A 15,510-nucleotide genomic window follows, 5' to 3' on the forward strand; every position below is an offset into this window, starting at 1 on the left:
ATAACAGTAGATCCTGCAAACAAACAAATTTGTTGACTGTAGGTTTCAAAGCCATGGTTAACCCAGTCTTTTTGTCACAGTAAATGTCAGTTTATAGAAACTTCACTTCAGATGATATAGTTCCATCTGTGAATTTATTATTTGTTTTATTTTTTTTTTTACACATACATTTTTTTTATTATCTAAAAATCACATATCTTCATGAATAGGCCAGCTTAATGCTTCCATTGCCTCTGCACCAGGAGCATTAGCTAAAGCTGGCTCAGATTCAGAAATACCTTTAGAAAAAGAAACTATTGGTTAAGATAGAAAGATGTAATGTAATGGAGAAGGAGAGGACCAAAAGGTAGAGGGAACAGCATATGATCCAGTCAGACTACAGAGGAATTAAAACAGGGCGATAACTTGGGTCAATTGTGAGCACCAGTCAATCAGGTATCAGTAAAATATCTGGATACTTACAGTAAGAGAGTAACCCATATTCATTTTATTCAAGTACAACAGCAAAGTTTTTAATATTTCAAATAAAATACTATAAAAAATAGGTGGAAATATGATGATTAAAATCTTCTGTTTTCATCTTTGGTAAGTCAGAACATTTTCTGGGCTTAGTTTTTCCTGGGTCATTGACAAATCGACTGATACATTTTTTTCCCCCCTCATTTTCTTTTTTTTTTTTCCAGGTCTTTGTTAAAGTCATAGGGAAACAGCTGTTCCAACCGTTGCGTTTCCGAATTTTTCCGAGTCGTGCACGACTTTACATGACTGAATAAAGTGAATGTGATTGGTCGATTATCAAGGGGGCGGGATTGTTGGGGCGGAAGGTTAGCAAGCATGTTTAGTTGTGGCCGGTTTGTCGGACGAATCTTGCTAACCAGTTAGCAACTTAGTGTTAGTAGGTTCCCAATGGGAAATTCCATTGGGACCAAGTAGCACTAAATTGGTGACTTAGAAACAACACTGTCAAGAAACCCTATGGACAGAGGAGCAGAGTTTCGTGTCGGAGGTCGTGGATGAGTCTCCTCAATCATACATTTTTTATTTAGAGGAGGAAAGCGGGGACGAAGATGTTGTGGAAGAGGACGCCAGGGCGGCAGAAGCTTGGTTTGGTGTAGAAGGTTTACAGCCGTACATGTTTGAGCCCTTGCCTCGCAACACTGCCAGTTCTGTTAGCTCTACACCTGCTGAAGACACAGACGTCCATCCCCGTGAACACTGGGACGGAACGCAATGGGAAAGGAAATTATTCTTTTTTCTTATTTCAACCGTTGTGTATATTAGCTGCGACATATGAATTAAAAAGTTAGAAATTTTCTAACTTTTTGGACAGAATCATCTGATAAAGAGTACATTTATATACATGTTTAAGCCATAAAATAAAATAAAGTACTATCAAAAATAGGTGGAAATATGAGTAAAATGTTCTGTTTTTTATTTTAAAAAAAAATGTTATGTCATCTTTGGTAAGTCAGAACATATTATGGGTCATTGACAGATCGACTGATAAAGGTTTTATTTTTTTCCTAGTCTATGTTAATACTGTTTATTTTCACATCAGTCTAACTGATCGCCTCTATGTGCTGCTGATATTTTAGGGCTACCTCAAAATTTGGAAAATAGTGAAATAAATGAGGGAAAATTTGTGGCTTCAAATGATAAAACTAGTAAGCAAGACTACTTTTTAAATTCAATTAATTGTTCCTTTCATCTTGAACATGTTTTGTTTTTAATCTCATCTCCCTGCCATCTTCTAGTCAGACTCACCCATGTATCATTTTCTACATAATCACAGAACTAAGGTCTGCTAGTGTAACTAACAACGACCTGTAACCCCCCCACCATTTTTTAAGTTTACTGTAGTGATGCTACAGTGAAAACTGCATGACAGTGACTTTTCTTAGCAAAACCAACACTTGGAGGGCATTAAATATCTGGATGTGACGCAAATCTTTCACTGTTGGTAGAGGCATGACCTGAGGCCTAATTTCACACTCTGCCTTTAAAACTCTGGGCTCCATTGTGTTAATTTTTACAAAACGTAAGATTTTGGGGTTATTCAACAGATCACAGCATCTCTCCATAAACGTATACAGATAAGTCAAATGTTGTTATTACAGATATGATTAAAAGCATCTCCGTCAGTCATATTTAACCCGTTTTATTCATCGATATGAGGTTGTAATCAGCAATGTGCTTCCCTGCAGCTTGCACATATATGCAGGTATACGCTTTTCTGCTTAAAACCAGTGTTACATTGGTCCATGTTTCCTCTTTTGATAATCAATAACAGATGCACAGATATGAAGGGGATGAGTATGCAGGCTAACCAGGATGGCTAAAAGCTAATTACTAGCTAATAGCCACAATTGATTTCTTTCCTCACTTCATGCCCCCCAAAAGCTTGGCCACATCTCAAGGAGGCACGCCCCACACACAAGCCCCGATGTAAAGGGTCAATCCAGTGTTCAGGCGTGAGCAGAAAAACACAATTTTCACAGCTGCACTAACCTCTTACACCCTAAGGGGGTATAAATAAATTTCTGCCTGACAAAAACACACAAAAGTAAATAACTTATAGCCTCACAGCTATTAGATTTAAGAAGAAACTTTTGGTACCTCTATAAAGGTAAGATGTCATGAATGGTTTTCTGGTGTCAGCACCATTGTAGCTTTGACCCTGCCTGAAATATTAGGGACAAAATACAAAATATTTTGCATTTTTTGAACCTCGCCAAAATTTTCTTTGAAATAAACATTGCAAAACACTACCAAAATATTATTTATAGCACAAAAAAGTAGTACAGACTTTCAAATCTAAATGTTGTGTAAAAATATACCAAATTTGGACTCAATCAGATGAATCATATTTATTTTAGAATGGTATTAGTGAGAAATTTCTTAGGCGGAGAGGCCATTTTGGCACATTTATCCATAAATGTCACCAAACTGTGCCAAATATGTTTTTTACATCAATACTGGGGGTTTGGTAAAATTACGAGGTCACGTAGCAGCTGGACCCGCGGTGGGTCCGTAGGGTTCAAGGGGTTAAAAGGAATGGTTATGTTATTTGACATTTTTTCAAATGTATAAACTACTAACTCACACTGGTTGCATATAACGTTTTTTTATGACAAATTTCTGCAACCTGCCGGAGTAGTATTGGTTATTTTTCTCTTTTACGTTTTCTATTCACTCAGTTTATTAGTAAATATACCCTTTCTGTGTATATTTCACAGGTGTGCCCAATACAGCTTTTCAATCCGACGCAATACCAGGATTGAAACTTTGAGAATTGTCCCATGCCGATATTAACTGAGACGATATTAGTACAAATCCCACCAGTTTTTATAACCAATTTTATCATGTAGAGTGTTATAAAAGGTTCAAGTAATATTACCAACACAGGAAACAAAAGCCAACAACAATAGGTATAAAAACAACACTCAAATTAACCAATGAGTTACAGAAACTTTTAACAGAACCAGAGGGTTTTAAATTAGCATGATAATACTGGATATTTTAGATAAGAATTATTGGATCGGGACATCCCTAGTATATTTACTATAAAAACATGTTACAGAGATTAAATCACTGCTCATGCATACAATTGGTCAACAAGCCAAAGCAATAGAGGAGAGCGAGTGTGGACCTCCCAGCAGAGTTGTGAAAAGAAAAAAAATGCAAGGTCCATTTTTAAATGTAAAAAGTTGCAAGAACATGTTTAAATCCAAGATTAATAAAACTCAAGTTGTGTTGTGAAAACATTCTGACTGTTAGAGTTCACTAAACCTGGAACTAAAGCTCAGGAAGCATTCTGATGATAGACCCCTGAGTCCATGTCCTAGCTAACAGAGCTAGTAGTGTTAGCAATGCTCCTCGGAGCTGTCGGTTTTCATTGAAGCATTACAGCACGGTCAGGACTTTTTTAAATAGCTACACCAACGGCTATCATATTGATTTCTGGTAGGTAAGGAGTACTGCCAGTAGATGGCGCTACGTCTGTTTATGCCAGCCCATTGCATCCCAAGCAGGGGTTCTATTTAAGCCCCATTTACACTACCCTTTAGAGACCGTGCTGAGATCGGTCCAAGCACGGTCACCAAGATAACTGCTGAGTGTAAATGGCACAAACAACTGAACCTGGACCGTGCCAGACACAAACTAACTGCGCTAGACTGGTACTAGTTCATAGGTAGGGCTTGGCATGGTTCAATCATGCTCAATTTTCAGATAATGAAGATGCATGAGCAGACCGCATCAGCCTCCATAATCATGAAACTTCAGACATTCATAAAAACACCATCTTCACACAATTTCCTGTGATGATTCTGCTTAGCAGTGTGATAAACTTCAACGTCCGTTGTTTCCTGCGTCTGTTAGCCCAGATTAGACTATCGTTTCTCGAATCCAATTCCCAAAAGCCGACTGTCAGTCTGCCTTCTTCACAAACAGTGAAATATCACAATGATAACAAAACATAACTTCCCGAATGTTTGGGGAGCTGCCATGCTGGATTGCTTGTTTACATCTAGAGAGCAGTAGTACCGTAGATCGTCACAAGGAGGCGAGAAACCGTGCTAGCGTGATGTGTAAATGGTCGTAAGAAACCCGAGCTTGGCATGGATCAGTTTTCAGATGGTGGTGTAAATGGGGTATTAGGCTAAAAAATATGATGAAAACATTATTAGGAATAACCTTTGAGAATATAGCCTTATTTTATCATAATCAAGTGGATTTTGGTCTTTTAAATATCGATGAATAATGTGACTGTGTACTTTTAACTGTCAATAAATACTAATGTCAAATAATATACCAAACTATAAGAAACAATATTTCAAAAATATTTTTTTCAATACTTGCAGTATTCCCTGTTTTGGAGCTGATATTGTTTTTTTCTTCACCAGTCATGCTTAAAATGAAGCAATCATAACAAGTGTCTGCTGAATGCAATAAACAAATTTGTGAACACACACGTCTGCCATTACAAGAAAAAAGAAACTAACACAGCCAGCTAAGGCTTCAGTCTATCTCCAATCAAATTTCACATTTTATTATGACTATACTGAAGTGGTGACTGTGAGGTGTTCTTTATATGGTCAGATGACCATATGACCATCAGTTTTGTCCAAACTTAAGGACGTTACAGAAAAATGCAAGACCGTCTCACTGGCTACAGCACAGAAAGCCCACACCACCATCCTCCCACAATTATACCACACAGCTGGTTATGGTTGTGCCGATATTCTGTCTTCATTACAGCCAAACTTCAGTTTGTCTAAGTGAGAGTTTAGTTCCCGGTCACAGACCTAAGCCATGGTCATGTGTTGATTTTACAGAAAAAAGATGCTGCTGGAAACTGTTCAAAAACCAGACTTCACTCAGTCTTTCTCCAGTCGGACTATGATGGACTTTGATGTTCTACAAAGTCTGGGCAAACATCAGATCTTCAGTTCTTTTCTCATACAGTTCTTTATGTTAAGCATCAATACGGACGAGGGTGCATTTTGCTTGTATAATGACTGAGCGGTCTGATGCTGAATGGGTTTAATCATCAAAGCAAACCAAACACAGCTACAACAAAACCCGTCCTTCTGTTTGATGGTTAGCAGCTCTGAACAGCTGAATTCAGACTGGTTAAACCTTCCTGTGACACACTTGGTACCTCTCTCCAACATTTAACAGATACAGCTGCTGATCCATGAAAAAAAACACAAATAAAACCAAGATGTAGACGGCAACTTCAATAAGGCTGCGCCTCTGTTTGAATCCTAAAAACAACTAACAAGCAACACTAGCACTTATTTCACCTTGGCATTCAAACAGGGAACAACTTCATGCCATTACACGCAAAGAAGCAAAAGATAAATAGAAACCCATTAATAAAACTACTTCACAGTTTCCCCTTTTTAGGTCCATTTGACACCACAGGATGTGTCTAATGACAGAAACTACTTAAATGAACTTGCACACAGGGTGCCAATAAAAGCACATAATACTAATTGCATTGTGTTATAACACATGATTGATGCAGAAATATACACATTTTGTAACTGCGGTTTCTAAGTTTGTCTTGCACAAATGTTAGACGTTAACAATGACAAACTTTAAGGCCATTTTGTTCCTTCTGATTTAAAGGAGAACAAAACTACTAAGTTTGAATTATTCTGTTATATAAAGCCATATGATTATCAACTGAGTTTATAGCCAGCTGACGTAATCAAAGTGAGCATAAAGAAAAGTCCAACGCTGACCAGTCCACAGAAAGCTGAATCACAGAGCAGCTTTGTGTTTGGATAACAAACCCAAGAAGCTGATGCTGTTCTACAGGCAGACAGGACTATTTTAACAATAATCAAGTTAACGTTTATCTTTTTTTTTATATCAAATAAGCCTTTAGAAGAAAATACAGATTTCATCCATGACACATTTTCTAAATGTTGTTCATTGTTTCTTATTCCAGAATTCATATAAAACTATGTAGCCATATAGCATTTTTTACTGATAAAATGCCAAGATGGGTGCCTTAGTTCCTAGTCAGGATGAGAGAACATTTTCCCTAACCGATTTTTGAGGCAATTCCATCCCCCTTCTCATACTGGTGTCTCAATACCAATGAGTATGTTTGCAGCATACCATTACAGCTTTGCAAGTATCTCTACAGTAGGTGTGCATACTAAGCATCCTTAATTCTCCTGATCAACTCTGATCTTCTCTGCTTCCCTACATGGATGCTACATAGTGTTAGCTCAACCCACAGGTAGTATTTTGCAGTTTTGGACCAATCTGTCAAACTGCTTATTTAACTTTGTCCTTGCAGATTCCTCTCCCACCTGAGCTGTGCATCTCTGCAGCTCCTCTAGTGATGCTGTGGGTCCATGTCTGATGAAGTGTCCCGTCATTTTAGGTGGATAGCCATCTCTTGGTGCAATAAAACTATTTCCCTTGTGTAGGATGGCTGAAACTGCCCTCCAGTACGGAGTGAGTTTTAATCCATTACTGTTTCATACAAACAATATGTTTTTTTGAATAAAAATGAGAAAACATAAAACACAATCTAGAATTGAAACTCTAAAAAGAATTTTGGGGCAACTTTGTCGTTTCCCCTGATTTTTTTATTTTCCATTTTTAATACACACACATATGTGTGTGTGTGTGTATATATATATATATATATATATATATATATATATATATATATATATAAAACTATATCTATCTATCTCTATAGCCATCTATATCTATATTTATGTAATTTTTTGCATTTTCTTTATTGATTTCACAAATCACAATCTCTTCATATCAAGCACTCATGTTTGACCAAAAAGAAATATTGTAAACATCCATTTGGACCAACAGAGGTGCGTCTTCAAAATTCACAGCACAAAAACCCTTCCCCCAGAACTGAAGACATTTGTGAAACATAATTGAAAAAAGGAATTTATAAAACTCAACCTGGAAGAGGAAAATTAGGAAAATTTGGGAAAAAAAAAAAAAAACTAGAGAAAACAACAAACCTTTTATGACAAAAAGAGTTTGTTTTCAAGTTTCATTTCTGGATTTCCCTTTTTTTCCGTCTTCAAATTTTCAACACGTAAAATAAGATATATGTATTGCAAATATAAAAAAAAAATTGTTTTGTTTTTATTAGAAGACAGCAGGAGTTAGTCTTTTATTCAACAAAATAATTTGTTTTTCAAATTTTAATTCTGGAATACAGTTTCTTCTTATTTTTATTTACAAAAGCTGTTCTTTGCTTGCAGGAATAATGGAATAAAATTCCCTCCGTACTCCAGAAGATGTTTATTTCTCCACAGCCCCCTTTGTCTGCTGGGTTCCCAAGTTGCTTGCACAGAAATGTTCCCTAATTAACTTAAGCAGTCTTATTAAATCTCACACAGGTGGAGTCTATTAACTAATTAGCTTACTTCTTAAATAAATTGCTTGTAATGTTATTTAATCATGGGTGTCAAAGCCAGTGGGACAGATTATAACTTCCCACCTTTCTGATAGCTGATAGTTTGTGTCTAATAAGAGTCTAAAATAGGAGGAAAATGAGTATAATTATAAAGTATGGATACCTTTGCTCAGCTCTTTAAACTGAACAGCTGACTTTTCAAAAAGGCCTTCTTACCTAGAAACTTCTTCACCTCCTCCACGCTCATGAAAATGTTGACACCGGGGCTGCTGGTGCTGCTGTGGCCGCCTGGGAGGCTGCTCTGGCTGGCCAGGCAGCCGCTGCCCTCCAGCAGCAGCAGGAAGAAGAAGCCTCCGAGCCTCCACAGCACCGAGTGAGGCCAGCCTCGGCGCTCAGACGGGCTGCCAGAGCTGAGAGTCCACCCCAACATAGCAGTGGACGTCTGGCTCACTGTAGTGTTCGCTGGTTTCTTTCTCATCCGTCCGTGAAGTTAATCCGTTGAGGAAACATTACGAGTTAAATCGCGCCACAGCGTCACCATTTACGGTAGTTCCCTTGGACCAAATAAAAAGAAAATCTTTTTTGTCTTTTCTTGCGGCTAACTCGCACTGGAACGGGCTAAGTTAGCCAGAGGAGGCTAACTGGAGTTGTGCTAAGCTTCGGCGGTTACCGTGTGAGCGCTCAGATTTACGACGTTTTCCACCGGAATGAAATAAGCGCTACATATCGCCACATTGGAGCGCATTGATCAGTAACGGCAGAAAAGAAACAAGATATAAAAGTCTTTAAAAGCACCAGACTGGCTAAGACATGGAGCTTTCCTCCCTCCCGTTGCTTTTTCCTCACTATCTCAGTTTTCAGCGGAGGGGGGCTCAGCGATCCCACCGCTGGAGCTCGGTGCTGCATTCACGTGATGTGGGAAATATTTACGAAGCCTGCCCCGTTCAGGTGCATTAAAGTAAAAACGAAACCAAAAAGCAGCGCAGACTGTTCAGGTCCGTCGAAGATGAAGAATACATGAATATAATAAAAATAAATATAAGGAAATAAATGTTTTAAAAAGCAAAGGCAGCAGCCTACCTGATAATAAAGTATTTTTTTTAAATACAATTTAATCATTATTGTTGTCCTGTCATTCATAACCAATATGTTAATTTACCACTGTATTATTGTTACTTGGGTATGTCCTCCCCCTGGTTCTGTTGATCAAAAAAGGAGTATCAGTTTAGGATTAACTACATACAGTATATTGTATTGTTACCTCTAACATGCTGATCTCCAATAAAAAAAACTAATCCACAGTAGAACTCAAGTCTCAATTATATATAATTACAAGTGAGATCATAGGTTGATTGAATATGCTATTTTATTTTAATGAAAAAATATAGACTAGATAAAAAGAAAAAAGCTAGTTTGAACAAAATAATTTAATCCAAAACTGCCATCTTAAATGTGAGTGGCAGTCATGTCATTCTTTTTATTTGTTTATGGTGGATATTTTCTTAAGGGATTTTGTGACTTTAACTAAAGGAAAAAATAAAAGTTAGAGCACTAGATAGGACAAAAATGTTTGGCACATTCAGTAAAGACAAATACCAAAACTTAAAAAGCTAAATGGGTTAATAAATTTGTTCTGTGAGAAACCCTATTCAGAGATTGCAAAATTTTGAAGCCACAATCATCAAATCAATGATCTCATTAAAATGTATGTTTTTCATTAGTTATACTCCAAGTTTCTGCTCTTTTTTGGGGAATGAATATTGCATAACAAAGCTGGTCATTTCTTTTAAACCCTGCAGAGAGAAAAGTAAAAAAATAACCATAAATATCTTAAAAAAAAAAAAAACAAAACAACTTTGCTTTTGGAAACAGCAGCACAGAATGTGATCCTGTGATCCCCAATTTTTCAAAACAGTCAGATGCTCTGGACATGCCAGCTGGTTTGTGGTGAGGTGATTCCAGCGAAAAACTTTTTCTGTCCTACCACCTCAAACATAAACAGATGGAGTTTGCTGAGCTTTAGTAAGACTTTAATGGGAACCACGTGTTATGGTCAGATGAGACCATTATTGAGCTGTATAAACATTTCAGGTGAGTTGAACATGAATGGATGGGAAATCAATACAAACCCTTTGTTAAATAAAAAAAAATCTGTGATGCTGTGGAACAGTTTCTAACATTGAATGCATCACTTTCATCACAGGCTGTTTAACTTAAAAACTCACCATAGTCAGCGCAGTCCCAAGACCTAAAATACAAAATTATATCAAAATGTATCTAAAAACAAAACAAAAGCCCAGTGTGGGGGGGTGATGATGAGAAGAATGGAGGAGATAGACTGGATGAGAAACTGCAGAAAGAAACTGGTCAAAGATCCTTCTCCAAGTATGTTTAGAAATTTTACAAGTGTGCTTGTAAAACCTCTCAGATCATTCCCTACGTTAGCTCCTAGCTTATAAAACCTTAGAGAAGAATGTGTGCCATCGAGTTTGCAGAAATTAACCAACCAATGCATTAACAGCAAAGACGGGTGATTTTTACAAAAAAAAAAAAGAATTTTCCCACATGAAATAAATAAACAAGTTTAAAATCAATAGAAGAGCGATTGCGTTAACAGTAATAAAATCTTATTTCAGGGTTATTAGAGCACATACTTTCATATGGTCACGAGTCGAATCGCCTTTAATCCAAAGGAGAGAAGAGGACAAAAAAAACACAGACTGATAAAATAAACAGTTTTATTATTTTTATTAATAAAATATCCACCTACAAAATGACCTATAAACACTATTTACAGAGCAGAGGAGCAGGCAACCATGCCTGCTAAGACAGAGTCGGATATTTTACATAGAAACACTTGGCAGAGGATGAGATCCGATCATGGGCTGCGGTGAGACTTTATTTATTCCTTTTTCTTTTGTTTCATGAGGACGTTTTGAGGCGAAGGCAGGGACATTCTGTGATTATTTCCCTGAGGGGCAAAACCCGCAGCTGAAGCACAAATAAAAGCCTCTCCTTGCGTCTCAGCACTTATATGAGGTATTTAAAGGTATTGTATGCTGCTTATCCAAATTTGCTCAAAGTGTGTTTGTTTGCGTGAAATATCATCCAGCAAACACAAATAATGTGGGCCACATGTCCTTTTCCTGCAAACAGTGAAGCCGTAATCAGATGAAGGGATGGTGGTTTGTGTTACAGTGGGTCTTGACGGGTTCTCAGCACAAAAATAACCATAATCAGACACTTCAAGTCGATTATATACACCGAAAAAAAAAAAAAGTTAGGGGGATTTTCCACATGACAGTGATGACAGCTCTTTCATCAGCATCCAGATGCTCTAGAGGAGAGAATGACAGAAAAATCTGCTTGTTTTTTTTGTTTTTGTTTTGTGGGAGCATGATTGTTGACAATGTTTTACAGAAATTCTGCTTCAACTTACTGAGGAAAAAAACAAACTTTATTGGGGTCTGTTTACTCTTCTGTCTGTAAGGAAAGAAAATTAAATAAGAACTCCTTGACATGAATGAAGATAAATGAATCTGAGATGCAGACTGATTGTTATACATACTCTGATTTCTCGTTGAAAGCATGGGCTCACAAACCTCCCGGTAGCACACATCCTGCTGGACCTTATACGTCCGTCTGTACCTGTAAGGAAGAAAAGCTAATATTTACTGGATCCGCTGGAATGAAGACACATTCCTCACATTTCTCAGAGCCAGGATGGAGTGACAGGACTTACAGATAGTGGCACACGCCACCCTCCCAGACGGGTATGCTTTTAGTCTCAGAGTAGAGCCGGGTACACGGGTGGGGAAGTCGCTGGCACACTGTAAAACAGCCCAACACATGAAAGCTGTCAGAGCTGTGGGGAAGGAAAAGCCTGCGGGATGGTTTAGGGGTCTTGTGGGATGGGACTGGGCCCTTCTCACCGGCTGATGGATGGTTTCTAGGACAGGAATGTTTAAACAATTCTGACACTGGATATTTGGGTGTAGAAGAAGATTTAGGGGGAGTGAGGGTATGTCCAGTGTCTCCTTCATCAATGTCGTCTTAGAGGAGAAGTCCAGCTAATAAATTCTACTCTGTTTTGGCAGAACTGGATTTTAGTCGGGAGGTAAGAAGCGTGTTTCCTCGCTTGAGCTTTATCTGGTCAGCAGCTGCTTTTTTATTATTATTCTATTTTTACAAATACTTTTGAGCACACAAAACAAATAAAGGAAATACACATAATAACATGCACATATATCTTTTGCAGAGAACAAACTCTGGACCTTCTGCTCCATTATTCCAGTTAGATCCCAGATAATTCAGCGTCTCTAATTAACCCTTCAAGCCCTTCAGGTTCACTGCTTTAGGCTGCAGTCCACCTCATTATCAGCATGCTCTTTTGGACACACATGGACTCCTGTGGCAACAATTCAAGTCAATTTTCCAAAGATTTGTTCATTTAGGACCATATGGTTCTCTGTGTCCATTTATAACCTCTATATTTTGCCTTTGAAGATGTTCAAATTTATCTCCCAATTAGGCAAGACAGTGTCAGTCCTGTTCAACCAGCCTTAAACTGTCTGATGGAATTTAAAATTTGGTTGAAATTAAAATTTCCCCATCAGCTTTGGGGATTGTAATACTTGACGGTCTTGGTTCTGCTGTGAGAAATGTTTTATTTTTCAGATTTTTAAAGTAGACAAACAGATAAATGCAATCATAAAGTCAATTTTTTCCCCAACCCAGACGAATTGCAAAGATGAAGTCATATCTTCCAACAAAAAAGCTTACAAAGTGATTCATGCTGTAATTTCTCCTCAGGTGGATTATTGTTATGCCTTTTATGTTGGATTAGATAAATCATCTTTGTACCGCCTACAAATTGTCCAAAACGCGGCAGCTCATCTTTCAACGGGTACTAAAATATGACAGGGCATAAATCCAGTTTTGGCTTCTCTTCTCTGGCTTTCTCTTTGTTTTAGGATTGATTTTAAGGTTTCGTTGTTTGTTTTTAAAATTTAAAATGGTTTGACCGCCTTATATCCCTTTGATCTTTTTGACATCTTCACTCCAAAAAGATCACCTAAGTCAACTAAACAACTTCTCTTAGATATACCAGGATCAAAGTTAAAATTCAGAGGTGATCGGACTTTTACGTATTATGGGCTGCTCAGTGGCATAGTGGTTAGCACTACTGCCTCGCAGCAAGAAGGTTGTGGGTTTGATTCCTGGCCCAGGGTCTTTCTGCATGGAGTTTGCATGTTCTCCCTGTGCATGCGTGAGTTCTCTCCAGGTACTCTGGCTTCCTCCCACAGTTTAAAAACATGACTGTTTGGTTAATTGGTTTCTCTAAATTCTCCTTAGGTGTGAGTGTGTTTGAATAGTTGTTTGTCTCTGTGTTGCCCTGGGTTAGGGTTAGTTTAGGGGCTGCATCCTCCAAATGCCAGACACGTCGGCTGATTACGTCATAGCGCAGCGCCGATGCCTGATTGGATTGGAAGACTCCCGTTATACAGCTGACAAAAACAGCTTTCTATTTTCCCATTATAGGGATGGGTCCGCTGTATCCTACGTAGCCTTTGGTATCCCGTGATTCATTGCGAGTGCAAGCAAGCCGGCTGCTCCGTGCTCAGAGGAAAATGGTAAATGGCGCCCAACAGTGGTGAATATTGGAAGTACTGTTTAATTTTTTGCAAGTAAGTGAATAATTCTGTCTGAAATTTGTTATCAAGTCAGATATGTGGCAGCTAATATTTGGTTTATTGGGTCTGGCTGTCATTTAGGCACAGATTTGCAAACATCTGCAGTGTGGTGAGTATAAATCTGATATTCGTGATTACCGTACTGGTGCTGAAGCTCCTCAAAAATGCTATTAGCACCCAGAACTGCAGTGCGAAGTTCAGCATCCATTATCTGCCTGCTTTGTTTGTCAACTGTTACGGTTGCTAGGCGACAGAGCGTACGGGCAGTGAAAGCCGGAGAAGGCTGGACCTGTTTGAATCTAAAACTCCAAAACTCTTCCGGTCTTCTTATTTTCATGGACCTCCAAGGATCCAGTCCAGGTAGACCGGGTCCTTGGAGGATGCAGCCTCTAAAATCAATCACACCCTTAGATTACTGCAAACCTACATCCTGATGGTTTAGACCACATCCAGGCTAAAATCCTAATCCTAAAATCCTTTTTTTTGTTGTTGTTGTTTTTACAGCACTCGTGGCTCATTTTTTATAGACAGTAGGCTGACAGGAAAGGGGGTATGAGAGAGGGGGAGAAACATGCATGATAGGACAACAGGCTGGATTTGAACCCGGGTCACCCACGTTGAGGACTAAGACCTCCATACATAGGTTGTGTGCCCTAACCACGGCACCACCAAAGCATGCCCTAAATTCCTAAACTTAGAAAGAAGTGTGGGTGGAAACACAGGCACCAATGAAAAGTGGAAGGTTATCATGAATCCTGATTGCACATTGATGGAGAAGTCATGTTGATCTGTTAGTAAAATTATAGTGATATGTGCTGTCTTCCATCAGCAGCCTCCAAGCAGGGGGAACTATTTGGTAACTTGGTTGCATTAGCTCACATCCTGCCTTGCAAAAGGACATCTCTCATCTGCTGCTCTCTTCTAGTGACTCCAAAGATTTTCTCTAGGGCTGCAAGTAACGATCATTTTGCTAATTGATTAATCTGTCGAATATTTTTCCGATTAATCAATTGATTATCGGATAACCAAGAGTTCCTTCACGAAGACTTTTAAAGTAATCAAACCAGGTGAAACTAGTTTAGGAGTTCTGGATAGAGAATATTGTTAGACGAAAAATATTATTTTTTACTTAAATACAAAATGTATATATATTATTTTACAATTTTGGTATAATTGCTGCTCTAAGTGGGTTGCTTTATGAGCTAAAGGCATGTTTTACAGTCTCTATACTCCAGTTAACACTTAATCGATTTTTAATCCGATTAATAGGTTCAGCTCTAGTTTCTGCCAAATTTAGTTCTGAAGTGTGTCTCAGCCATTCCAGAACTTTCATATTCCTTTTCATTAAATCAGTATTACATGGATTTGGATCCATTCTTAGACTCCCTGTGAGGCTGATTTATAATGTTTCTCTACAGCTTCTTGCTTTAGGATTAACAACTGTTCAGGATTTCATTTTTGCTGTTTACAACAACTTTGATGCCATCCCAAGAAAAGTTTAGACCATGATACTGTCACCACCTTGTTTCACTGGGAGCATATATATAATATTTGAGGAGACTGAAAGTGAATCAGCAGAAGGTGCTTAAACTTTGTTTTAACACAAGAATAAAAACCTGTCGATCAGAAAAAAATAGGAACAGTCCTGTGTTGCTGCTGAATATCATCTGAATGCTCTGATTTCTGTGTGGGGTAAAAGAAGACGAGCCCATATACTTACACAATTCACACTGCCTGCCCTTGAAACCCGTCGCACAGCTGCAGACGGCGGAGCCCCTTTCTTCCACACACGTTCCTCCATTCTGGCAGGACAGACTACGGCAGTCCTGGGACGACTCTAAAGACAACAGCTGTCGTTAAAATCCTCAGAGTTTCAGTCTCATGTTTCAGGCCCACTGGTTC

At 38.4% G+C, this 15,510-nt stretch overlaps 2 protein-coding genes across 4 annotated transcripts in view; both read right to left on the reverse strand.

Moving 5' to 3' along the window:
* Nucleotides 1-8,809, reverse strand: part of ryk (receptor like tyrosine kinase) — a 79,552-nt gene extending 70,743 nt beyond the window's left edge. For both annotated transcript variants that reach the window (XM_038282388.1, XM_038282387.1), the window contains exon 1: nucleotides 8,132-8,809. In XM_038282388.1, coding sequence (XP_038138316.1) covers nucleotides 8,132-8,393 — 262 coding nt within the window. In that variant the 5' untranslated portion in view covers nucleotides 8,394-8,809. The remainder of the gene's footprint in view (nucleotides 1-8,131) is intronic.
* A 1,830-nt stretch (nucleotides 8,810-10,639) lies between these two features.
* Nucleotides 10,640-15,510, reverse strand: part of sned1 (sushi, nidogen and EGF-like domains 1) — a 52,759-nt gene continuing 47,888 nt past the window's right edge. The window contains exons 25-29 of one of the 2 annotated variants that reach the window (XM_038282390.1): nucleotides 15,329-15,445; nucleotides 11,658-11,745; nucleotides 11,484-11,563; nucleotides 11,355-11,398; nucleotides 10,640-11,252 (exon numbers count right to left, since the gene is read on the reverse strand). In XM_038282390.1, coding sequence (XP_038138318.1) covers nucleotides 11,373-11,398; nucleotides 11,484-11,563; nucleotides 11,658-11,745; nucleotides 15,329-15,445 — 311 coding nt within the window. In that variant the 3' untranslated portion in view covers nucleotides 10,640-11,252; nucleotides 11,355-11,372. Of the gene's footprint in view, nucleotides 11,278-11,354; nucleotides 11,399-11,483; nucleotides 11,564-11,657; nucleotides 11,746-15,328; nucleotides 15,446-15,510 lie in introns of both variants that reach the window. The other variant, XM_038282392.1, reaches the window with a different exon arrangement.

The sequence above is a fragment of the Cyprinodon tularosa genome, unplaced genomic scaffold, assembly GCF_016077235.1.
Source record: "Cyprinodon tularosa strain WSP-4 unplaced genomic scaffold, ASM1607723v1 ctg182, whole genome shotgun sequence".
Lineage (NCBI taxonomy): Eukaryota > Metazoa > Chordata > Actinopteri > Cyprinodontiformes > Cyprinodontidae > Cyprinodon > Cyprinodon tularosa.